The sequence below is a fragment of the Lipophrys pholis genome (assembly GCF_963383615.2).
Source record: "Lipophrys pholis genome assembly, chromosome: 21".
Classification (NCBI taxonomy): Eukaryota; Metazoa; Chordata; class Actinopteri; order Blenniiformes; family Blenniidae; genus Lipophrys; species Lipophrys pholis.
The window spans coordinates 10516539-10540164 of NC_137649.1; the positions used below are offsets into that span (position 1 = coordinate 10516539).

The 23626-nt window shown below is 41.3% G+C and overlaps 2 protein-coding genes across 6 annotated transcripts; both read right to left on the reverse strand.

Annotated features, from left to right (window-relative positions):
* Positions 1-324: 324 nt before the first annotated feature.
* tmem214 (transmembrane protein 214) lies at positions 325-12429 on the reverse strand. 2 transcript variants are annotated; one of them, XR_013936444.1, is made up of 18 exons: positions 12190-12429; positions 6867-7063; positions 6390-6540; positions 6171-6305; positions 5537-5619; positions 5275-5380; positions 4593-4674; positions 4301-4402; positions 3944-4085; positions 3608-3699; positions 3248-3296; positions 2986-3093; positions 2722-2839; positions 2535-2631; positions 2053-2221; positions 1779-1930; positions 1009-1447; positions 326-857 (listed from the first exon to the last, which is right to left on the reverse strand). XR_013936444.1 is itself a non-coding variant. In XM_080490808.1 (17 exons), exons 1-17 carry the CDS (start codon positions 12317-12319, stop codon positions 1318-1320), a joined length of 2043 nt encoding a protein of 680 aa, XP_080346934.1. In that variant the 5' UTR covers positions 12320-12429; the 3' UTR covers positions 325-1317. The 2 variants fall into 2 exon arrangements, 1 of the variants encoding a protein (XP_080346934.1); XM_080490808.1 differs by having other exon boundaries at positions 325-1447.
* Positions 12430-14054: 1625 nt separating this feature from the next.
* On the reverse strand, positions 14055-23532 carry LOC308126198 (microtubule-associated protein RP/EB family member 3-like). Of its 4 annotated transcripts, XM_080490389.1 has the most exons (9): positions 23435-23528; positions 20292-20360; positions 19696-19820; positions 19464-19609; positions 18360-18519; positions 18201-18242; positions 17214-17341; positions 16599-16751; positions 14055-15541 (listed from the first exon to the last, which is right to left on the reverse strand). In XM_080490389.1, the coding sequence occupies exons 3-9, from the start codon at positions 19814-19816 to the stop codon at positions 15473-15475; spliced, it is 819 nt and encodes a 272-aa protein (XP_080346515.1). In that variant the 5' UTR covers positions 19817-19820; positions 20292-20360; positions 23435-23528; the 3' UTR covers positions 14055-15472. The 4 variants fall into 4 exon arrangements, with proteins under 4 accessions (XP_080346515.1, XP_080346517.1, XP_080346516.1 ...); XM_080490391.1 differs by lacking the exon at positions 18201-18242 and having other exon boundaries at positions 23435-23532; XM_080490390.1 differs by lacking the exon at positions 20292-20360 and having other exon boundaries at positions 23435-23503.
* Between the last annotated feature and the right edge of the window lie 94 nt (positions 23533-23626).

The following is a 23626-nucleotide window of genomic DNA, read 5'->3' on the forward strand; positions in this document are numbered from 1 at the left end:
AGTCTACTCACCTTTTTTTTTTTTTTGCGGCCAGCAAGTTTGCTGGTGGATCTGAGCAGATGGTGAAGAAATAAATGCATCAGTTACCAAAGAAGTGTGGTTGTTGATCCCTCAGAGGAGTGACACCATCTATTAACTATCTAACTTGCGTATTATGCTGTAATTAAAACACAAAGGCATTCAGCCAACAATTACTGATTGGCTTGGGACAAAACAATTGTGTGTGCGTGTGTGTGTGTGTGTGTTGGGAGCTCATCCCCCCTCATACGTTGGAAAAATTCCTGGCTTGAACTAAAATCTACATGTGAATAAACAAACAGCAAATGGGGTTGAATTGTTTAATATAAATCATTTACATTACAAAGTAAGACATTAGTCGTTGCCATATCCATCTTGTGTACAAGGAGCGGGACAGTGAATCAGCTGGTCAGAAATGTCTGCCTTGCTTAATGGGGAGGAGGAGGAGTTTTCTCGTTTCAGTGTAGAGAAGGACGTTGGCACAGTTAATAATGATCCCATTACTATCAAGAATAAGCTTGTTGATCCACACAGACACAGAGACACACGTAGAGACTCATGAACCTTCAAGTACAGCTGCTGTGACTCTTTCAGCTCAGGAATCAGTCCTGATGCATATGAAACTTTAAAAAAACAAAAAAAAGACAGATGAAGCAGCAAAGACGAGAAGAGGCAATGAGTGAGACGAAACAGCAGGTAGATTGATTCTTCTTCTGGTTGGCCCTCGGTGTCACACCCCTTTGAGGAGCCAGTCCACCGGCAGACCAGACTCCTCCGCCGCGTCGTCGTTCCTGATTCTGGTTGTGATGATGAAGAGCGCTGCACACGCTGCACCCGACCTGACGTCATGAGCGGAGACACAATGCTGAGAACAACTCGTCTTCACTGGTTCCCAGGAAGTTTTTGGTCTTTTCCCTGTTCTTTACCATATATATAGATTTTTTTTTTTATAATCTTTAAATAAAAATGTTTTAAAAATCATCTACAAACCTATAATTTCTATAAATTACAGCTTAACCCAGTGGTTAAAGCCACAGCGGAAAGTTTTGCAGTAGAAAACTGAGAAAGAGCGATTTGACCTCAGAGTCCAGCAGTGACTGAAAGATCAGTAGAAAAAACAAACATCATTACAACAGCAAACTGATAAGATTTCGCCAAAGTAAGAGACAAGAGTGAGTCTGTTTTCACGCGAGGCCGCAGAGTCCGATCTCGGAGAGGAGCCTGAACGCCGACCGGCAGCCTCGCGCCGCATCAGTGTGTGTGTGTGTGGGTGTGTGTCTGCATCTTGTGTGTGTCGTGTTATCCTCCTCGAGTGAGCAGCTCCTGGGCCCATGTCTTGATGGCCGCCGTCGTGTGTTGGAGCAGCTGCCACGTGGAGTTGGTGAAGGCCAGAGCGTGGCCCTGGAGGCAGGAGACCGACACCTCGCCACTGACAAACACAGAAAGACAAAGACGCTCCAGTGACCCCGCTTCTCCTGAATGAATCTGTTCTTACACACACATTTGCGATTGTTTTCCCAGAATTTCATGAACACAGCTCATTAAATTGACATTTTATTTTGCTGAGATTTTCTAAAATACACCTCTCAAGATGTCTTTAAATATGTTCATTTCAAATTATTAACATTAACAGCTATTTCATTTTAAGACGTGACGTTCTTTAATAACCACCAAAGTTTCATAATAACCAAGTTTGAATCAAACAGGTGGTTCAACTGAAACCTCCTCCTTCAACAGGAGCTGTGAGACTAAATACTGACTTGCAGGACTCCTGCAGGTTGGTCCACGCTCGCTGCAGCAGCTCGGAGATGTACGTCAGCGCTGGGAGGACGTAGTTCTGATGGAGGAAGATGAGAAGCTCCTTCAAATACGCCACCACCTGGAACACGCTGTCGGGCGTGTTGGTGTAGACCTGGGCGGAGAGACGGGAGTGTGAACGTCAGTCGTTTCCAGACGCTTTACAGCAGAGACTGCATGTTATACCTGCACACGGACATTATGAAAGTACGAGAGAAAGACGTGGGGGGTTCTTACCCAGTCTACGGCCAGCGGTGTGGTTTCTTTCACCCACAGGATAAACTGCGTGGTGTTTTCAGAGATGAACACAGCTGCTGTTTTTGTCTTCTCCAAACCTTGTTCCATCAACGGTCCCACGACCCGCACACACTCAGAGTAATAATAAGGAGTGTTCTTCTCCAACCAGCTGCACAGAGGGCAGAAACTGTTTCAATGCATTGTTCATCACACAAACAGTGAATGTAAATATCTCCACTGTGCTTTAGTTGTAAAACAGAGAAATGTTTCTATCTGAAGGAAAGTTAGTCGATCACTGCACACATGTAGAGATATCAAAATACTGCTCAAATAAGCTCAATCTTATGGTGACTTGTAGCTGGATGGTCCTCAGAGCCATTTGTAATAGAACGCTTTAACTGGATCCTGACTTGAAAACAGAAGTTGGTCGTCAAAGTCCGAAATAAGACGCTATCCAACATGTTCGGAGGCTGAAGTCGTACCCGAAGCCTTGTTTGGAGTACAGCGATATTTTGCTCCAGGCCTGCTGAGACACGGCCGTGACGCCCGTCGTCTGCAGGTACTTGGCTGTGGTGGAATCTAAAAACAATAGAAGCACAACAGTTACTTCAGCGGACACGACATGTCAGAAGGGTTTTCACCGCCACCGCTGAAACGGCGCTCGGACACCTGCGACGGAGCCGTGAGATCTAACGTCGTGAGCGATGAAGCCCGCAGCGAACACGAGCAGAACCATGAGCAGTTTGGACCAGGGGAAGCCGCGACCGCGCATCTTCACCTGCAGATTCTGGAGACAAGAGGACCAGCAGCTCAATAAAGAGAACCGAGGTTTCACTGTTAAAATACATCACCTCTTACATTAAGCAGAACCACACCAAGTACTTTATGGACCGACACGAATAAGTAATTGCAAACTGAGTGACGGCGTCTCACCTGGCACAAGCTGTTGCACTCCTGAAGGTCCTGAGATTCAACAGAGTCTCTCATCTCGTCATTGGTCACTTTGAATGACTGGATTGTTTCTTCAAGGTTTTTCCGCAGCTACAAAATAAACAGAACTCGAGTTGACTCTTGACTTTCTGGCTGCAGGACATTGGATTGTGTGACTAGAAAAGTGGCACGGTGCAAATCTGCTTCAATGCTCCGATTTAAACATCTATAAGGGAACATTTGATTTATGAAGAGGAGATCGTACCTTTGGTGGGAGGATATTCCACGACTTCAGTAAGTGGTTTAACAGCAGACTGTAGAAAGAAGAGACGGCACCACCAGTCATGTAAATTCATTGATATATCAATGCCTTTCGTGAATTTCCTCATTCCTTCGCTTCATCAGCATCTCTACGTGTGGAAGCAGCTGCACTCGCCCCAGATAATGGCTGTTAATATGTAAAACGCTTTCTGTACTATTGGCGAGTAAAAGAATCCACGGCATGCAACTTTTTTGTTATCGACACAGAAATGAATATCAAAAAGTGAACTCTTACTAAACCAGCATGCAACCATTAAAAGTTAAATATATATATATATTTATATTTATATATATATAAACATACCTGGACTGGGGTAAGTGTTTGGTGTAGAGCTGCCGCCAAACTCCTAAACTCTGTACATCCACACACAGACACTCCGTCATGCTGCTGAGGAGCTGCAGAAAGCACATGAGAACGACATGAACAGTCTGACTCAAGTTTTGGTGCTTCAGGTCCTGTTTAGTGCAGCCAACCATGAGATGTCCATCACTAAAACATCAGTGGCGACAGATGCAGGTGAGGAAAACGTCAAAGAAAATTAGTTCTGTGCGAGTACTGAAGTGCACAGATCACTTTTTGTCACTGTACTGAGCGAAGCTCCACGCTGCCATCTGCAGCAGCAACAAACGCGTGTTTCACCTCTCTCTTCATGTCGTCTGGACAGTGCGGCGTGGCTCTGGACAGAAAAGATGGCAGGTACGTGTGCAAGGTGCTCTCAGGCTTGGCGCCGAACGCAAGGACCTTCAGTCGAGGATACAGACGCCTGAGCTGCTCCTGCAGACTGACACAGACAAAGACTCAGTACATTTTACACCTTTAGGTGCACAAGAGGAAAAAATAAAAACAAAATTGCATTTTTAATTTATTTTTTTTACTTCTGAAAACAAATATGACAATATTAATCTTAATATTATGCCATTTTAATCAGATGTAGTTCTGTATCATTCCAATACACACAAGCTGCAGAACTGTGTGTCGGCATCAGTGTAAACTTACCTGGACGACAGCGCATTTTTAGGCATAAAAGCAAAGTCTAGAAGAGGAAAGAACTCTTTGGGACCCATAATACCAAATCCCTTTGTCAGGTTTGCATGAAGTCTGAGAAAAGATAGAAGAAAAAGAAAGAACACTTTTTTTAAAAATGTCAGTTTTCTTTTTGAAATTCTCTCAAAACACAACACTCGACGCCAAGGGACAAGCTTTCAGGTGCAGTGATTAGAAATGCATTTAATTTATTTCTGTGACTATTTCGGTTCAAATCTGGAACATATTTTCAGGTCAGACTCACAGCAGAAGTCTCTCCAGATAGGCGATGGCATACGAGGACAAGGACTTGACTCCCAGTACAGGAAGCATGATACCCAGCCACACTGAAACACAAATGACACAACAATATTCACCATTTTAGACTTTTCAGCTTTATTAGCAGCTTATGAGCAGATATAGCAGAAGAAAATAACTTCTGTTCATGTAAGCAGGCCAATCTGAATTCCTTCCGTTTGAGATCTCAGACTGAAACGACCAAGTAATGAAGGCTACTGAGGTAATCCAAAGGATGTTTTGCTTCTGAATGACACACTTGTTTCTTTCTTTATCTTTGGGGAGCCAAACAATACTCAATGACCCTGTGGAGTTTTCTTTTTTTGAAGGTGGTTATATAACCTTCCAAGAATATTCATCTGCTCATGCCCACGTGATGCAATCTCTCCAGAGAGAGAGAGAGGGCGAGAGAGAGAGAGCGAGAGAGAGAGAGAGGATGAAGCAACTGGCTGTCAGAGGACGTCTTACAGCTCTAGTGTTGCATCAGTGACCTCCACCCCTGAATGTTCTGCTGACACATGTTGCAGAAGTAGGGAAGGGGTAGACGGAGACACACCAGGAACCAGGATTGGCAAAAAGAATCGTGTCTTTATATGTCAAAGGGTACATATCGGATTAATGCATGTGAACTGCTGCAGGTGCATTATTACCTCTTAGTCCCTGACTGAGATCATAAAATCCAGCTTGTCCCAGAGCCCACATGATGGTGAAACACTTCACTGGTCGATTCTGAACGGAACGCAACAACTCCAAATACTAGAAAGGAAGGAAATGAGCAGAAACACGAATTACCAAACAGCACCGCATATTTATTGAGACATACAAAGTCAACTGAAAGGTTTGTTTTATAGGAAAGAACAGAGCAGGAAAAAGTGAGTGAAGCAGTGATTTGATTGTCTCCAGGTCACTCACATCTGGCAGGTTTTGGGTTGCTATCCTGGGTTTGTCCTGTAGGATTGCCTGGATGCAAACTCTGTATCCGTGCAGAGGTTCCCCTGGAAACAGGAAGGGAACAAAAAAAGAAAAGATTTCTTTGTTGTTAAAAAAGAAAAGAAAAGAAAAGAAAAACAAAATGCAAAGAAGCTGCCAAGGTAACTTGCATAATCTGGTTTTTCCAAACTTATTGTTTAAAAAGTAAAAAAAAAAAAAAAAAGCAGGGTATAACATTCAAAGATGATGTGGGCTTAAATCTAAGCACTTTTCTCTGTACAGACTGTGTATTTAGGATTTTCACTGGATTGGCACTTTGTGTGTTTGTTTTCAACAGCGCCTACATAAAGTGGTAATGGATTATAATGAAGAGACTTGTTAGAATAGTTAACTGCTTGAGTTAATACCAGAAGCCATTCGGTCTAGAATCATTTACATTTAATAGTGCAAGGACCACTTCCATGAGATAAATGAGAAACATTGTTTGTCTTTTCAACTTCTTTGTCTGACGTAAGAATAACCGACATCGAGGCACAACATCCACTGAGATGGTCTATGTTTAGTCTTAAGCAATCAAACTATGTTTTTGTTTCTTCTTCTAAGCTCCTGAATGTACCTGACTGTCTGTCCAGCTCCCTGAGCATCGTATAAACACAGTGGTCGAAGAAATCTGGCTGAATGTTGCTGCAGCGTCCAATCAGGCTTTTGATGACGCCCTTCAGCTCTTTCCCTGTAAGGCAGTATGGGTAGTCTGTGACAAAAATGAAACCGAGGGATGGGAGTTAGATGCAGCCATGTGACATAATTTCCTCGTAAACAGTGGAGTCTGACTGACCGTGAGCATAGCTGCTGAGTATGGGCTCGTTCTCTGGGGCAGTCAGATGGAGGTTGAGGTATCCTGCCAGGTCTTTGACCCACACCAAAGGGTTTTCTGGGAAGAGGGTTTGACTGCGAGCCAACTGCTCCTTCAGGTCCCCGATATCTAACTGCAGACAGAAGAGAACAGCGAGCCTATCAGAGCTGCGCTCTCCAAGGCAACTCGTCCTTCAGGCAGAGATAAATTGCGTAGCAGCATGTGACGGTTCGGTTTGGACACATTACAACGTTACAATTGTTTCTGGGACTTCCATCAAAAGTATTTTTGGCATCATATGGATTCTGATGGTGCCGTTTTCAGTTTTAATATGAAACGATTTCCGCCAACAGCAGAGAATCTTCAAAAGTTTTCATTAGTAGATGTAGAACTCAAATTTTAAAACAAAAATCCTGATGCAGTACGCCACAACAGAAATCAGTCAATCGTGTTACTCACAGCTTTGAAAGCTTCCTCGAGCGTTTTGTGAGTCACCGGTGTGGCGGTACTGCTGGGCTGCACTTTCTTGGTGGGTTTACTCGACGAAGTCTTCTTGCCGGCCGTCTCGGCCGGCGGAGGAACCTGCTCCTTGTTTTGTTTCTTTCTTTCCATCTTCTCGAAGCTGTCGTACAGAGTCTCCGACATCTTCAGGGGCGCTGTAGGGAGACAAAGCAGCAGCAGTCAGCTTTCTGAAGTTACTCCTAAGCTGCCCTCAGCCCTAAAAATCAAATGACTCCAAGAAAACCGGAGCATTTCTCTCTCGGGCTGTTCACTCTCTCACATTCAGCGCCGTACTTATCGCCTCCCCCCACAGCTTGCACAACACTTATCCAGAACAAAATTCATTACAATTCACAAAGGAACAGAGTTAATACCAAGCAGCATGTATCCCCTTGTTTTGCACTCAAGAAGAGTTTCTTTGGAATCAGTATAGTATATACAGTCTTTTACATGGTTTTGTTCTTGTCTTGTAGTTATTACAGCTGCACCTATACCACAACTCAGCTGGAGATCTAAAATTCTAAAGATCTAAAATTAAAGACACAAAGAGATAGGAAGAATGGAAACAGTGAATTAAATATTGGAGGTTTAATAACAGGTTGCTGTAAAAAAAAAAAAAAAAAGGTGAGTAGGGTGTATATGAACATACTATGTGTAGGAATGCATTACACATATACAAAGGCTACACAGCTTTAAAGTTAATGATATGGTTTTCTGTAGAACCTTTGTTGATACCAAAAGCTAAAGGCTACAATTAGAAACAGTATGTAAAAGTGAGTGACAAGCCACATCTAAAGAGGTTAACCGATTATACTGCAGAAATCTTTCACTATATCAAGTTCAGAGTTGCAGGTTATTGGAGTCGATTAGAGGCAAGATACACTGGACAGGTCGCCAGTCCATTACAATAATGCACTAATATGACTGGGCCTGTTTTCCACTGTCGATGTACACATGTCATGCTACAGTTAGTATTTAAAGTCGGTATTTCATCAACCCAAACTCATGTTGCAGAGACTGACCTCCGCAGCACTCAGCTATGGATCCACACAACTGCACACAGGAATCAGTCAGACCCGCCCACAAACTCGAACAGTTGTTGACAGCAGTCACCAGTTGTCCACTGACGGTTCAACTGTAAATGTTTCGAAGAAACTTCAATCTATATTTGCTCCGAGATGTCAACAACTCCGTTGTCTGTTCTTAATGTTACCTTCTGCAGACAAGAATCACAGATGTGAATTGACTTAAAGGGATGAAGGCTAAAACTGAAGCAACTATGCACCACTCGGTAAAGTACTGAATGGATTAACAAGACAATTAATGTTTTAGATTTTTGAAATTGGTTTGAATACCAATAGTCTTCAGATCAACAAATAAACAAATATATCAAAGCCAAATAAACAGCAGTCAGTGGTTTCCTCCAAATATATTACTCAAATATCTAACAGATCTGTAGTTACATATCTAAACCATTTTTTGTTTAAAAAGGTTGCATCCAGGTTGAGCATCAATACTATTTATTCTATTCTATTCTATCCTGCTGTAATTAAGCAGGAGATAATGAGGACACATCACATCATGGCTCTATTCAACACTTCTAGAAAAATGCATTAGGATCTTATAATTGTAACACACCTGAAACATAGAGGGATATATTCTCAAGGGAAGGAGCTACTGTGTGACGCTAATGAAGAATAGAGGCGCTCCAAAAATAGAAAGTTAAAGCAGATTAAACAAATACCTGATAAATGTTTACTAGTATAATGGATTATGAAAGGTTTACAGCATACTGTGCACACTGAACACAGTGCTGGCATTATCATATAGAGCTAAATAAATTAAAAAAACAAAACAAGTATGGATATGTAGGATAGGCGAACCTCAATTATCTGTCTTTTGAAATGTTTGGTCCTTATTCCATAACAACACATCTGTATTGTTCCATGGCGTGTTGACCAGATGGTATGCGGGAACTCGATCTCTGAGACTGCGGCAAAGAAAGTTGGTAATTGATGAATCCCAGTTGTCCAAGAACACAAAAAAATTAAAAAGATCCAGGCTAAGAAATTTTTTTTTTAGCAAAATCTGATCAAATGTTTTACGTCCTGCCATATGAAAGTTGTGAGCTTGACAAGCAAAGAGCTTATATGCTGAAATGTTTGGGGCAACACACTAGTAGGATTCCTGTTGGTCAGCACTGAGCGTAGACGGGGTGTAATTTGAGGAGTGGCGCGGCGCCCGTGGAGGCCTCAGGATTCTCACACCAGCAGAAGAATAGCTGATGGGATGCTTCGCATGTAGACAGAGCAAATCACCTCACACTGCAGAACCCAAAGTCCTGCTCATCTGATCACATGTACGTCACCCATCTACCTTCTCTAAAGAATGGATGGTTCCCATTTTTGACTGGCAGACTGATATTTAAGATACAGGCTGCTTGTGTTTTAACAGCTTCTGCTGTGTGATTACTATGATCACATCACAGCCTGCAGTTTATCCCCTCAGATCAAAGAATGAGTCAAGTTACACTATAAAGTTCAACGCATTTAGGACAGATTATTTACTAAAAAGAAATAAACAGATTTTTTTTTACACAAAACCTTTACACTGTCTCTCTGATGTTGCTGCCAGGTCACTGTGATCCAACAGACTTTGGACAGGATGATTCTGGGATAAAAGTGGAGTATAAACAAAAAGCGGATTTTTTTGACAAGGATGAGCAGACATATATTCAGACAGGGTATCTGTTGGAGTTGTGAATATAAAAATCCACAAATCGATCACACATTGATCACATTCTGTTAGTTTGAATGTATAAGGAAGCATAAACTAATCTCCCGCAGATATTAAGGTTACTGGTGTGTTTTTCATCTCCTACTTGAGGAGGGGCAAAATAGGTCTGATGAGGTTTCCTCATCTAGAATTTGAATTAACATAAATGCATCATTTTATCAGGTAAATTTTAACAATTCAAACTATCACATTATATTTTCAAAGAAGTAAATAACTTCAAGTTGAGGTATAATCCTATAAGTGTCTAAGGGCTTGTGGTGCCTGCTGGTATTTTACATGGATCAGACCAACCACCTGTGGCATGTTTCCTTCCCACAATCACATTCAACTTGATCAAACTGGATAATCAACAACAACCTTAAACCTTTTATAAGTCTCATTTAAGTCCCATTTGTAATGAAGAAATACCTAACTATTAACTGGAAATCATAAATCTTGGCCATTCATGAACCAAGTGATACAGCAGTGCACGGCATTATTCTTGGTGATGACATTAGCAGAGCACATCTAAATCCATCAATTAATCCACTGCCTGTATCATTGAAAGCACCTCAGGCTTGTGGACTCGAGCTGATTCCAGCCGACTAGTGGAGTCAGCTGTGTAGAGTCAGTGGAGGCACGGTACACCCTGGACAAGTCACCAATCCATCACTAGATGAAGTCAGACAGACTATCTCACATTTACATCTAGAATTAATTTCACAATGTGAAGAAACCTGGAGAAAAAGGGAAATCATGCAAACTCCAAAATAAACCTCAGCAAAAACCATGGAAATTCTCACTTTGAGGCAAGAATGCTCACCACCATCCGCTTATATGTATTTCTCCTGACAGGATTATATAGTTAAATTTTTATACTGTCAAATAATAAACAGCCAATACATTTAGTGTCTATTTCCTGAAACAAACTAATGCAGATGTACTAATGATGCACTGATGCACTAATAACTACAGATGTAGTAGTACTTAGTAATAGTAGTCTGTGGAGTAACAAGCGTGAAGGGGAAAAAAAAGGCACCGAATTGGGGTTTGCATACCCAAATAGCTGGAATAGCATTTTAAAACTATTAAGATTGATGGAATACAGGTCAGTGACATGACTGGGTAAAAAACAGACAGTCAGCAAGACAATGTTCGATCACAGGCAGCAATAATCACATCACAGGTTCACAGAAGAAGAGCTTAGGTGCTGAACTGTCCTTCCTGTCTCTGCATTTCTTTAGCGATGAATTTAAAAAAAATAAAAATCTATCGGAGCGTCACAAAACACAGACTAACAAACTAAACCCAGGAATGTTGAGTAGCTCAAACTCTACATCTGACAAGAATGGCAGAGACATCTGTTCTCTAAAACTTTAACAAGGGATAGACTACACAATGATAAGCGTGGTCTTGGACCACTTAGTTTCAGATAGGTGTCACTTTTATCATATGCGGTGTGATGCATGTTGATCCGCAAATCATTCCATTTTCACCATATTTCACATCATCGGTGTAGGACTGCACAATATTAGTCAAATGCTTTAAAATGTTTGGATTTATATACGATACAATTTTCAGCTCAATTCACTTTCTTCAAATATGCACCTGTATTGTTCCAAAGATTTTGGGAGTAGAGATTGTAGTTACAATATGAAATAGAGACTCTGGCAATGTGGATATATATTACTGAACAGATGTGACAGCTGTCAATCAAAAGAAGAAACCTGGGGCTCCCATAGCCACGTTGTTATGAATGATAACTTAGGATAGAAACAGATGTTACTAAAATGTACAATTGGTGTGTAATATTAGACTGCTCAGCAGCAGTGGGACTCAAAAAACAACCCTGCTTAAATGTGGTGTAATGTGCAGGTAAAAAGACGGGTGTAGGGAGAAAGACAGGAGGCTGCAGACAGATCAGGTGGCGACAGGTAAATATATAGAACAGGGGGTACATGTAATTAAATAGATCAGGGGTACAGGTAAATAAATAGACCAGGGGTACAGGTAAATAAATAGATCAGGGGTACAGGTAAATATATAGCTCAGGGGTACAGGTAATTAAACAGATTAGGGGGCAGCACATACGGAGCTCCTTCAGTGATGACGTTGACTTTGTTGACACTGCGAGAAAAACTGCTAATAAGCTAACCTCCGCTCATACCAGCTAAGCATGCACTCCTCCAAGGTGTGTGTGACGGAGACACCTGGTCTCGGTGTTCAGAGAGGACGGCTGGTGAATTAAACAAAAGTAAATTAAAGTGTGGACCCTCCGAAGCGGAGCGGTGAGGCTGCAAACAGGAACTACATCACGTTACTCTGCGCGAGGCTAAGCTACAGCGGCTAGCCTGTCAACCCGGGTGACGGCGAAGAGATATCTTGGTGGAGCTTAATGATTGAGGAGACAGGGTTGGATAAAGGCAGTTTAGTGAGGACTCGGGTCAGTCTCCATCTTCCTGTGTGACCGCGGGGTGTCGGTGCCCAGCGGGCCGTGCTCACTTACGCCTGGACGGCTGGTTGGATTCGGCCAGAGCTTTCCTCCCCCCGCCGCCGTTCTTCTTGTCGGTCGCGTTGTTTTTCTTGCCTTTCTTTACCACCTCCCATTTGCCGGCCGAGCCGTTATTCGAAGCCATGTCTGCGGTGTCACTTTCGGGTATTACTTTCGGGCGTGCGGGTCTCCTTCCACTGTGCTCTATGGAAACGGCTCTTGGATCCTTCAGCCGTCCGCGTGCCACGTCTCTCTGACGGCGTGACGTCAGGGTGACGCGTCTAAACCGTTAAGTTTCAACCGGACGAGTTGACACAATATATCGATCAAAGTCCTGTTTGAAAAATGTTTTCCAGATAAACCATGTTTATCCGGAGCTCTTTTTATGTGACTAGATGCTTTAAAACTTTAAGCAGCCTTTTTTTTTTCTTAAATATTTTAAATCAGCATCGTTAAGAAAGAATTAAGTAAAAATCGTCTGTTTGTATGTATAACTAAAATTAATATTTGGGAAAACACAATTAATGACACTGCACATAAAATGTGAAAATAAATCACATAATTTCTAACCTTCATTTTACCATTAATTGATCCATCCCCTTCCTTCTTGATACAGTATAGTTCTGGGGTGTCCAGCCCATTTTACTAGGGAGACACGTCCAATTGAATATAATTCAATTTAGTTAGTATTTTTGTTGCATCCCCTATGAGAAAATATATTGTTACGACCCTGGGTAGCACTAACTTGTCCCATGATGACGGTCTAAACCCAGCTCACGTTCCGCATTAGTGGGTGAACAAACCAAGGCTTGGTGAATTCTGCTTCACATTGATAAGATGGGTCGACATCGAAAGATCACAAAACGACGCCCTAACCTTCTGAACTCCTCACCCCCCAGGACTCTCCCTGTACCCTCCGCTCTCCATCCAAAACACCTTCCAAGACTACCAACCTCTGCACTATGGATGATTTGACCTTCTCGACCACTCCTCGACCCCAATAACATCTTAAATGTTAACTTAAAAAAAACTTCTGGAGCACTGTGAGATGGCTTGAATATAAAGTGCATTACAAACAAAATCTATTATTATCATTGTTATCTTTTAGCATCATTAATGTAGTCAAGGTAATCAATTTGGTAAAAATGAATATTAAACCTTGGGAATTCCTCTGAAGTTAAACCTGCCTCTGGCCAGGTTTGATTTAAGTCTTGATTTAGACCTGGATTAGCTCTAGTCTCCCTTCAAGAAAAGAGATTATTTAACTGAAGATTAGAACAAGTCTGAGACTATTTGAATCCACATCTTAGAAAACCATTTCAGTAAGTCCTGGTTTAAAATGTGATTTAGTCCAGAGCAATAGACTTAATCCATGAACATAAAACAGGGCCAGAAATGCAGGAAAAAGGCTACTTCTTGTGTAAAGCTCACACGGCTTCCGGTGTGGAGAGAGAAATGGCGGTGCTCCTAGATCGCAGTAAGGCACTCTTGAAATCAATCCACTTTATAAAGAGCCTCTTAACAAGCTCTAACTTTAAGCATTAGTACTGTAATAAAATCAGTGTTCCCATTCGGTTAAACTGTAAATACTGAACATGTCCTTCACTACAACTGTGAATTTCACATGAGATATACAGGTACATCTCAAAAAATTAGAAAATTTTAATTTTCTGAGATGTACCTGTCGTCAGCCAATAAACTTGAAGTCTGGGACATGACTGTGGTACCAGTGCGCCTAAAACAGTCAGCCTATTTAAATCTCATCTAAGCAGTACTAGAAAGAAGGTAATATTTGAGACAAGTGCCACAGTTAATTGTGTGTAATAGGAATAGTGTGACTCACTGGCAAAGGAAAAAATAAAAACAGTCTCACAGCAGATAGAAACACAGTGATGAAGTTTACTACTTTTCTTGAACCTCAGAGCTTTATTTCATTCCAACAGAAACTCCAAATAATGCAAGTTGATCACATGGCTGTCATAGCAACAATCGAAGAGCGAAGGTCTGATGTTTTCTCCTCCTAACTTCATCACAACTGTTCAACAAACAACAAACCTTTAGTGTTTTGGCAGCCACGGTCGCATTTTAACACTATGCAACATATGAAAAATCAATTAAATCCGGCAACAGAAGAGTAATGATAGCAGGTAAAATATTCAACCCAATTTACACGGTCAAACATTAGTATTTAGAAGTGTAGTAGTATCTGTCTGTCTGTCTGTCTGTCTGACTTTAGTATTAATTACAAAGACTGACATCTGCCTGGTAAATATTATAGTGATGCCTCTGACTTGGACACTGAGGATTTCAATGCAAATAAAAAAACTAATTTTCATTAAAACAAATCTAAAAAATATAAAATTGCATCTTCTTGTATCTTTGCGGCTGTGGCCAGTCACTGCATGTTGGCATTTTAAAAATCATTTCAGTCGGTTTATTTTGCTACATTTAGTGCAAGACCTTTATTTTCCCAACATCTAAAACCACTTTTTTTTCAGAAACTGTATAGAGCAGATTAAAAAAAGATAAATAAATAAAAACATAAATACCCCATGCTGTTTCCTAAACAAGCAATCAGAAGTAAAACCTCTGGAGTGATGAATAAGAACATACCGGTGATGGTTTTACCTCAGAGCGATGACTTTTTTTATGCCTCTACAAGTGAGCAGTTCAAAGTCTGTGATATGTCTGCGGTCTAAATGTTCACGTGTCATCATATGTAATATGAATCAAAAAATATATCCATGTGCAGACCTCTCTTCCAGGCGGCTTCTATAATCTCACCTTGTATAATTTTCGAGCTGAGCCATCGTGAAATTGATCACACTGTGGAAAACATTGTGTGGTTTCACACGTGAACTCTGGAAAGAACCCAGATGCTCGTGTGCTTCTCTGTGTGGTCACCGGTCAGAGTGCTTGGTGAGAGAGAAAGTGCCCTGCCCTCTTCAGACAGACAGATTCATAGCACTGTTGGCCTCAGTGCTGCGACCCTGTAATCGCAATGCTGTTAACCTTAAACCCTGGACGGGCCGGCAGAGCCGCCGTCCCATCTGCTAACAGGTTAGAATAAGTCTAGTAGAACAATCCAGGCTGCTAGGCCCAAGTCCACTCAGGTCTGGGTTAAGTGTCCATTTGCTAGTAAGAGTTTGGGAAGCGAGGCTGTCCTCCCCCACATGGGAGGAGGAAAGAAACCTTGTAAAAATTAAAATAAGAGGATGGGGGGGGGGGAGGCGCAAACATTAGGGTCAGATCAAGGAATGACAGATGGAGGAAGGGTGATGAAGAGATGAGGATGAGTTCAGAACTCCTCTGAGTCTGCTCGTGCTCCTTCGTCAATGTCCTCGTCCTCCGGTGGTGCGAATCCCTCCTGCAAACACATTCCATGTCAGTGTTCAGAGTCATTTCGTCACCCTGCAGTGCTTCAGCTAACAAACATGTTGCAGCTAAAACGGTCTTCTCTGTCTGGTATGTCCACAATGTCAGCCTGAAAGCTTTCCCAAATTCTACATATTAGAACTCGTCTGTCTTTATTTTGATTGCTGTGTAATTGATTTGGGACATTGCTGGAGACGGAAGCAGCGAAAAAAAAATTCAGTTAAATGTTGATATTTTCACTGGTGCAGACGTGGCACCATCGTCGATATCCCAGAAACCCATGCGGCAGGTTTCCAAAGATGAAGTCCGTTGGCAAAACCAAAACATAGTTTGATGGTGACAAATTCCAGTTTGTAAACACACGGACTTTGGTGTGATCGATTTAGGCAAATACAGTTCGGAAATGGTGATAATTGTGATGTTTTCATGTATTGGTTCATTCTCTGTGCAGAAGTGATACGTTTTATGGGAAGTATATTTTAAAGATTTTTTTTTCCGGTAGAGTAACCTTAAATAGAATAACAAAGCCTACATTTTGAATGTAGAATTGCTCTGAAAAAAAAAACCAAGATTGATGAATACATAGTAAATAAGTCCTACAATATCCTCTGAAATGACAAAACAGCCTCTTGTCTTTTTGGCACACGTGTTAAAAGTGATTAAAATCTTGTCCTATGGTACAATCCGATCAGATAAACGTGTTAGTCATAATTCTGTTTACCCACCTATCTGATTTTATCTGTCTTTATCTGATTTTCTCTTGTATTCTTATTAGTATGTTTTTATGCTCAATTGGAGCACTTTGAGATTAAATAAAGGAAAGTGTGTGACAAATAAAATGTATTATTAATAATATAAATGCAATGACGAAGAGCTCATCCATGTGTACTGAAACTGAATGCTGGAGCTACTCAGACATCTCACAGGTGAATGATCAAATAAAGTAGAAAGTGACTCAAACGTAGCTGACCAATGATCCAGAAACACACTCACGCTCACCTCACTGCATATAACTGCACACTACAGTGTATAGTTCGTATAGTATTTACCTCTGTAGCGTACAGTATGTCTATAATTTTGCTGGCAACCGGACCGCTTTCATTTTCATTCTCCTGGCAGATGAGCTCGATGTCTCTGAGCTTTCCGAAGTAGAAGTCTCTCTCTTTTTCCAGTCCATCGATAGTCAACTTCATGTCCAGAACCTGAAGGCACACGTGGTGGAAGAACACAATAAAACAAACATGTGTTAAACAGCAGAATGGTTATACACAGAACAATGTCAAAAAAGGCCAACCACTATTTCACACTTGTAGGACATCCAGACATAGGTAAATAAATTATTTAATTATTGGCTTTAATGACCGAAAAGGTCGCATGAAGGTGAGAATGTGCTGAGTCAGTCCAGTTGCCTGCAGTCTGTTTTATCATCAAATAAAGGAAAAGTGACCTTGAGCTCATTATTGTACAAAAAGAAAAAGTCTGAACCGGACACAATTTATATTCACAACAATGCTTGAGCTAGAAAGCACCTCAATGTGAAGTCAGTGTCACAGTGCAATGCAAGAAAACTCTGAAACAACGCTCCCCTTCATTAAAGCTGAAGGATGTGAGAGCTGCACATGAACTTACAGACTGTAATCAAAGTGTGAAGAGAGGAGTTCTACCTGCTGGTGGAGCTCTATGATCTCAGCATCTCCTCCGTTACGGGTCACGGGAGGGTTCCTGCGGGTTGCGATCTGCCTCTGTGGGGTGGGAACACTCTTTGGGGCTGTTGGTGACGTTCTCATGGGGGCTGAAATAACAGAACGCATGTTTAGACATACACACCCACCCACACCCACACCCACACCCACCCACACCCACACCCACACCCACACCCACACCCACACCCACACCCACACCCCCACCCCCCCCCCCCCCACACACACACACACACACACACACGCACACACACACACACACACACACACACACACACACACACACACACACACACACACACACACACACACACACACACACACACACACACACACACACACACCTGCTCAGTAGGAAAAAAGCAGGAGAACAAATGCACACATACAACAACCAGAATCAATTACAAATGAGATGCGTCTGTTTTGGTTTTTGAGTTTCATTGCTGTTTCATCAGTAATTTCTGTTTTAAGAAAAGAAATAGAAATACTGCATCGATATTCGCTCTGTGAGTGAAACTGATGGAAACTTTCTCTTCATTGGGCTGAACTCCTGCTGGAATGTATGTCGAAGAAAACAGATATAAGCGGAAATGTTTCATGTGCACTGCTTGCAGAGCAAATTTTTTTAAATTAAAATTGTTATATTAAAATTGTTACTTCAAAAAAATTCTAAATTAAGTTATTGCTTATATTTCAAAATATCAAGTCAGCTGTTGATAAAACTGCCCTGACCTATACATTAATGTCCAAAAAGCAATAATACATTATGGTAGGTCACAAAGTTCAAGTAAACAGACAGGATGTCTTTAAAATTGTGAGAACTTCCAAACAACAGACGTCAAGTGGACAAACAATCAGAATACTAAATAAACCGGAGCAGATCAAAGAAAGTGACTCCGAGTATTAATGGAAGCAAGACAGCACACGCACGCTCAGCACAGGGGATGTTACCTGGATGAGAGGGTCGTTTAGGTTTGTGATGAATGGATTCACCTGAGTTCGAGGTGGAGATGTAGTTGTATGAAGAAGCGTGAGCAACAACACAACAAGGCTGAGTCTACACACAGCAGACGTGTCTGCGTGAACCCATGTGATGTACGAGTGCTGTACCTAGTGGAGGCGGCGGCGGCGTTCCTTCTTGGCCTTGCCGCGTGAGCAGGGGGTCGTACTCTTTTCCATCGTAGTTAGCGTCGAAAAACTTCTTAAACCACTGAAGGAACTCAAAATTGTCTTGGAACTTCCCCTTTACCAACCTCTCCACAGGGATGATCTGAAAGGACAAAGGAGATTTGTGAAGACGGAGAAAGTAGCAAGAGCCTCTGAATCCGAAGGTTCCAGCTTGTGGTCAATAAATGAATTTAGAAAAACAAAGCAAGTTAGGAAATGACATGATGATTAGTTGGTCTTTCATTTGCTTAGCGGTTTGACACTTTGCATACCTTCTCTCACTGTGTATTTGTATATTGTGTTTACTGAAGGCAAACGTGCAGAAAAACATATTTGGAAACCGTTCAAAACACAAAACACATTTATAACACAGTGGATTCCAGGAGTGTGTGTGTGTGTGTGTGTGTGTGTGTGAGTGTGTGTGTGTGTGTGTGTGTGTGTGTGTGTGTGTGTGGGTATTCTGCACACAATGAGTCATTTCCTAACCGTGGATTTAGGTTACGGCTCGACGTTCAAAAAAAAGGACGGGATCAGATATTAACAGCTAAATATAGAGCAGTAGGTTACAGATGCTCCCTTGTGGGGTGGGGTGGGGTGGGGGTAGGGGTGGGGGGGGAATCGCTACAGCAGATGAGTGTTTGATTAGTCTCAGGTTTTACACCAGATGACCACCCTGACACATCCTGAGCAGCTGTGGGTTTAGGCCTTGCACAGGGGCCCACAGAGAGAAACCTGCTGACTGTGGAATTTGAACAAGCAAACCCGCACGTCCCTTGTCTACTATAATCCAATAGAATCCTTTGAATCAGAAAGTAATCTTTCTTATTGAACTGGAGAAAAAAATTTTTCCCAAATTAAATTGGACATAAAAGGCATAATTATCATCATCTCTATATTTGTAAGCATAAATATTAGACCAGAATCCAATTTTCTTTCTCTATTAAGTGTCATTTGTGTGTGTGTGTGTGTGTGTGTGTGTGTGTGTGTGTGTGTGTGTGTGTGTGTGTGTGTGTGTGTGTGTGTGTGTGTGTGTGTGCACAGTCTCACCTTGTCTATCGTCATTCTCTTGAACGCAGCCTGTAAGACCTTGAAATTGTGGATGTATTCATGCTCCAGTTTTGCATTGAACTTTACTTTCTTCATCAGTATGCACCCTGGAAACAGTATATCCATGAACTGGCAGTAAGCGGCACCTTGAAGAAAGAAAAATCACCACAATTAGAACATAATACGTTTTGCATTCATTCAGAGACATCAGGCAAGCTAAGTGTGCGTTTACCTGTACAAAGATGCTCGATCTTTGTGTACGTGAGCTGAAGAGAGTCGTTGACCCACGCCAACATGTCATGACGACTCAGGTTCTCGTTGGTCATCGCTGTGGAGTAGACATTCACCGCCATCCTCCTGCATCACACAAGATACGGTTTGTAGCAACTGAATGGGATACTTTGGATTGATCACTGTCAATATTCTGTAATGCACTAATAACTAGAGGTTTGCATTTCCAGAAGAAAATACAAGTGTGAGTGATGAAGAGTGAATAAAGCTGATCTGCTCTGATCTCAGCATTTTCATGGCAACAGATGCTGATTTCTGTTGATCTACTACACAGATACAAGTGGATTATGGCTACTAATTCAGGAAAATAACTGTGTGTCTAAGTTAAGCTTTTTTACGCAAAACTTAGTATTTTACTTTTAAAGCCGTGTTTACAAAGGTTTAAATCTGGTAAAAACTCCAGACTCCAGCACGAACAGGATGTAAGAGATTATATGCTGAAGGAACCAGATAAAACACATTTTTTATGTTGGCAAACTAATGATAATATATTGGAAATGATGAGCCATCATAGTACTTGGAAGTTTATTCACCTACCTGTGCTGGGTGTATGTTGGTGTGTGCTGTTGAGAACTGTGTTGTGCTTGATGCCCTTATAGAAAAGACCTGGAGAGAGAGAACCCAATACAACGTGGGAAATCAGTCTTGTTATCATTCATGTACTGCACTGAAAAGATAATCAGAGATCAATACCTCAAAACCGTAAAACCTTTGATAGGTTATAAAACCTAAATCCTAATAAAAGGTGTAAACTGGCTCTCTCTATTGTATAATAATCTGTTGATTCTTGATAAATAAAATTGAGATAAATGCTGATGACATTGGTCAAGTCTTCTGTATGAAGTGACCATAGACGGCGTTGTTTCAGTGGAACAGGTTTATGGCTCAGAGTACTTCCACAAGGTCACAAGGCGACATGTCACAGGAAAACTAGCAGCCAGTCACTAGTTCCCTCAGGAGGTCACTAATCTGTGCCTCAATAATCCTGTTAGTCCAGGTTCAACATGCTGTAACTCATCCCAGGTGTGTCTGAGAGGAACAGCGAGGCGTCACACTGAAAGAGCGAGACGGTGAAAAGTCCAACAATGATGCAGCATTTCCTGAGAACCAATGGCCTCTAAAGTAAACAACATACGGGATGTTGTGCTCAGCAATCACTTCCTGCTTGCACAACTTCATGGAGGTAAATATGTCAACTATGGCCTGTGAAGCTCCCAGACAATCAGAAATCAGTAGAACTGTGGTCATAGTTATAGATTAAAATACTTTACAGAAAACCGACTTTGAGGACAGTCAGTGATTTGTGATAAGTTGCATAACTAAACCTAAACTTTCAGTTTACAAACACTCCTCATGTTTATTCTCCAAAGATCTCTCGAGATCTTCAAAACCAACATGAAATGTGTTCATGCTCTGCATCTCAAAATAGTTAGCCAATCAAATGGAGCCCTGCTGCCCTACATTGTGTTGACGACAGATTGTACTTCACTTCATTACTTCTCAATTACAGTGTACCTGCTGGCAGCAGGCCGGGCTTCACAAGATCAAAATCAAGGAAAGAAAGATCTCTTATTTACAAGTACAAATGTCAAAGCACAAAAAAAAATCTATCATTTTGCAGCCCAGTCTTTAAATGTCTGCTGTGTCATTTACACATCAACACTATATCACTGATTTTGTTCCAGAGCATTCGCTATCAAACATGGCAAATCTGTGCTTTCAGCTCATAACACTTGCAATAACTAGTAAGAAATTCACACTAATCAGATTATGTGTCAATATGTGAATGCTTTTCAAACATTGTAGTGTGAATTGAATGTAGTTTTTAGCTGCATCTCATGTTAACAGAGTTAATAACTGAGCTTGTTGTCATACAGCAATCTAGGTTTCAGCTATCGCCAAGTACATGTACAGACACACTTAACAGGAAAAAAAGGCTCAATAAATACACATTTTTTATAAGGAATGTTTGGAAAACGATCAGTGTTTAATATAGTTATTAGAAATCAACAGGTTTAGAGATTAGCAGACTGAATGTAAACACGACACATAACACACGTAATATTTTGATTCGACATAAACATTTAAATGTCATTTAATCTTTAAAACAACATATTTATTTGCCAATTGACAAGTAACTAAATGTAACTGTGGTTTCAGCTTTAAATTATAAATTGCACTGTAAATTATTCTCTTTCAACCACTTTTAAAGTTGTTCTCAGGTACAAATAAATTATGGTTTTCTTTCATTCGGGCTAACTGAGGGAATCAGATTTTGGAAGATGATACTTGGCACACCTGCCATTAAAATCAGTTTTTATAATATCACAATTATAACCTGTGATCTAATCCATGGAATCAGCTGAATAATCCATAATTGATAGGTTAATTGATTGTTCATTTTGTGCTCTGTATTTGAAGCTGGTGGAGTGATGATGATCTGTCTGATTCTTGAGCATCTGAACCTCAGTGTGAACATCAGTGTGCACAATGGCAGACTGTTCAACTAAAATGTTTCTTTAAAGAAATACACCGAGCAGAGCCCTTGGTTCAGACAGTAGGACAACACAATGTACACAAGGACAAAATATGTATTAGTAGTAACAGCTACAAACTGAGACTTTGGTATTTTCCTCATAGAATAAATTGAATGGAAATCATAAATATTTTGATAAAATATCTTAGAAAAACAGTAGCCTAACAAGTTTTGGTACTTTTCTAAAACCACTATAGCAATAGAAAGCCACGCGTTCAAAAAAAATAATCTTAATTCATATTGCAAAAGTAGCAATTTATTTTTACAATTCCTGAAAAATAACAAGGCCTGCAATTTATAAATGCTGACGCAAAGTCAAATCCTTTCATGAAAGGATAATGCGAGGCACAAAACCTTTTAACCCGCAGACACAAAATATCACCGGGTTGTAATTTCTATTGAAATATAGCAAATAAAACCAAGATACAGCCTTTTCAATAAATATATATTACATCACCAAAGTGTAGCTCTAATATCTATCATTTTTAAGACACTATAAAGCAAAAACTGAGAAACAGCAGTGAACTTTGAGTAATTACACTGAATAAGAAGGCGAAGTGGCAGAACTCGGAAGGATAACAAAGCTCTGCGAGGGACAACAAACATCAGTTATTAGCAGGCTGCTGTTGAGCCTCAGTGTGGCGTTCTCCTGGCTGCGGGGATCCCGTTATGTGGCCGCTCGGTACTGACTGGACGTAGCAGACAGCCGGGTACCAGGTCCCGGTTCGAGGTTCATTTTTATTGACGTTCAGATCCGTTTGACGGCGCGATGGGAACCGTTACCACCGCGACCGGCCAGCTAGCACCCGGCTAACTACTTACAATGCTAATGCTCAGGCTCAGGGGGCGTTTGGCTGCTGTTACTGAATCCAGAGGATCTCCGGGTTGTTCAGTTTCCCCGTAGATATACAAGCAAAGATAAAATACTGCCGAGTGCGAGCGAAAACGAGACTTTTTATCCTTACGTTACCCCCCTCTGGAGGCCTTTCGGATAATACACACGCACTTACTAATGAAAGGAGGACCGACACCGACGGGACGCTTCAAGTGCCCAACCGCGACGTGGATAAAAATATGCCCTAAAATATTAAATATAAGTCCCCCAGAGAAGGGTTTTAAGAGAGGTTGACTTGGGAATACTCACAAAGTCAGCGTCCCGTTGTTCCGTTGCTACGACCCAAAACTGTCACCACAGCAAGCTGAGCGAGACTGCTGCTCCCACATAAGCCGCCAACACTGCGCACGCGCAGCTCAGTGCAGGATTTCAGCATGAGTTTCATTGAAACTGCGTTCGTTGGGCGGCCATGATGGAGCCAGGTGAAAGCGCCAGTACAGC

Excerpts from the sequence above, each read along its gene's own strand:
- LOC308126198 (XM_080490389.1), bottom strand. The coding sequence starts at position 19,816 with ATGGCGGTGAATGTCTACTCCACAGCGATGACCAACGAGAACCTGAGT. Across the intron at positions 19,610-19,695 it reads GATCGAGCATCTTTGTACAG|GTGCCGCTTACTGCCAGTTC; the intron begins GTAAACGCACAC and ends TCTTTCTTCAAG. Across the intron at positions 18,520-19,463 it reads AGAGAATGACGATAGACAAG|ATCATCCCTGTGGAGAGGTT; the intron begins GTGAGACTGTGC and ends TTGTCCTTTCAG.
- tmem214 (XM_080490808.1), bottom strand. The coding sequence starts at position 12,319 with ATGGCTTCGAATAACGGCTCGGCCGGCAAATGGGAGGTGGTAAAGAAA. Across the intron at positions 6,541-6,866 it reads TCGAGGAAGCTTTCAAAGCT|TTAGATATCGGGGACCTGAA; the intron begins GTGAGTAACACG and ends TTCTGTCTGCAG. Across the intron at positions 3,297-3,607 it reads AAACACTTACCCCAGTCCAG|TCTGCTGTTAAACCACTTAC; the intron begins GTATGTTTATAT and ends TTCTTTCTACAG.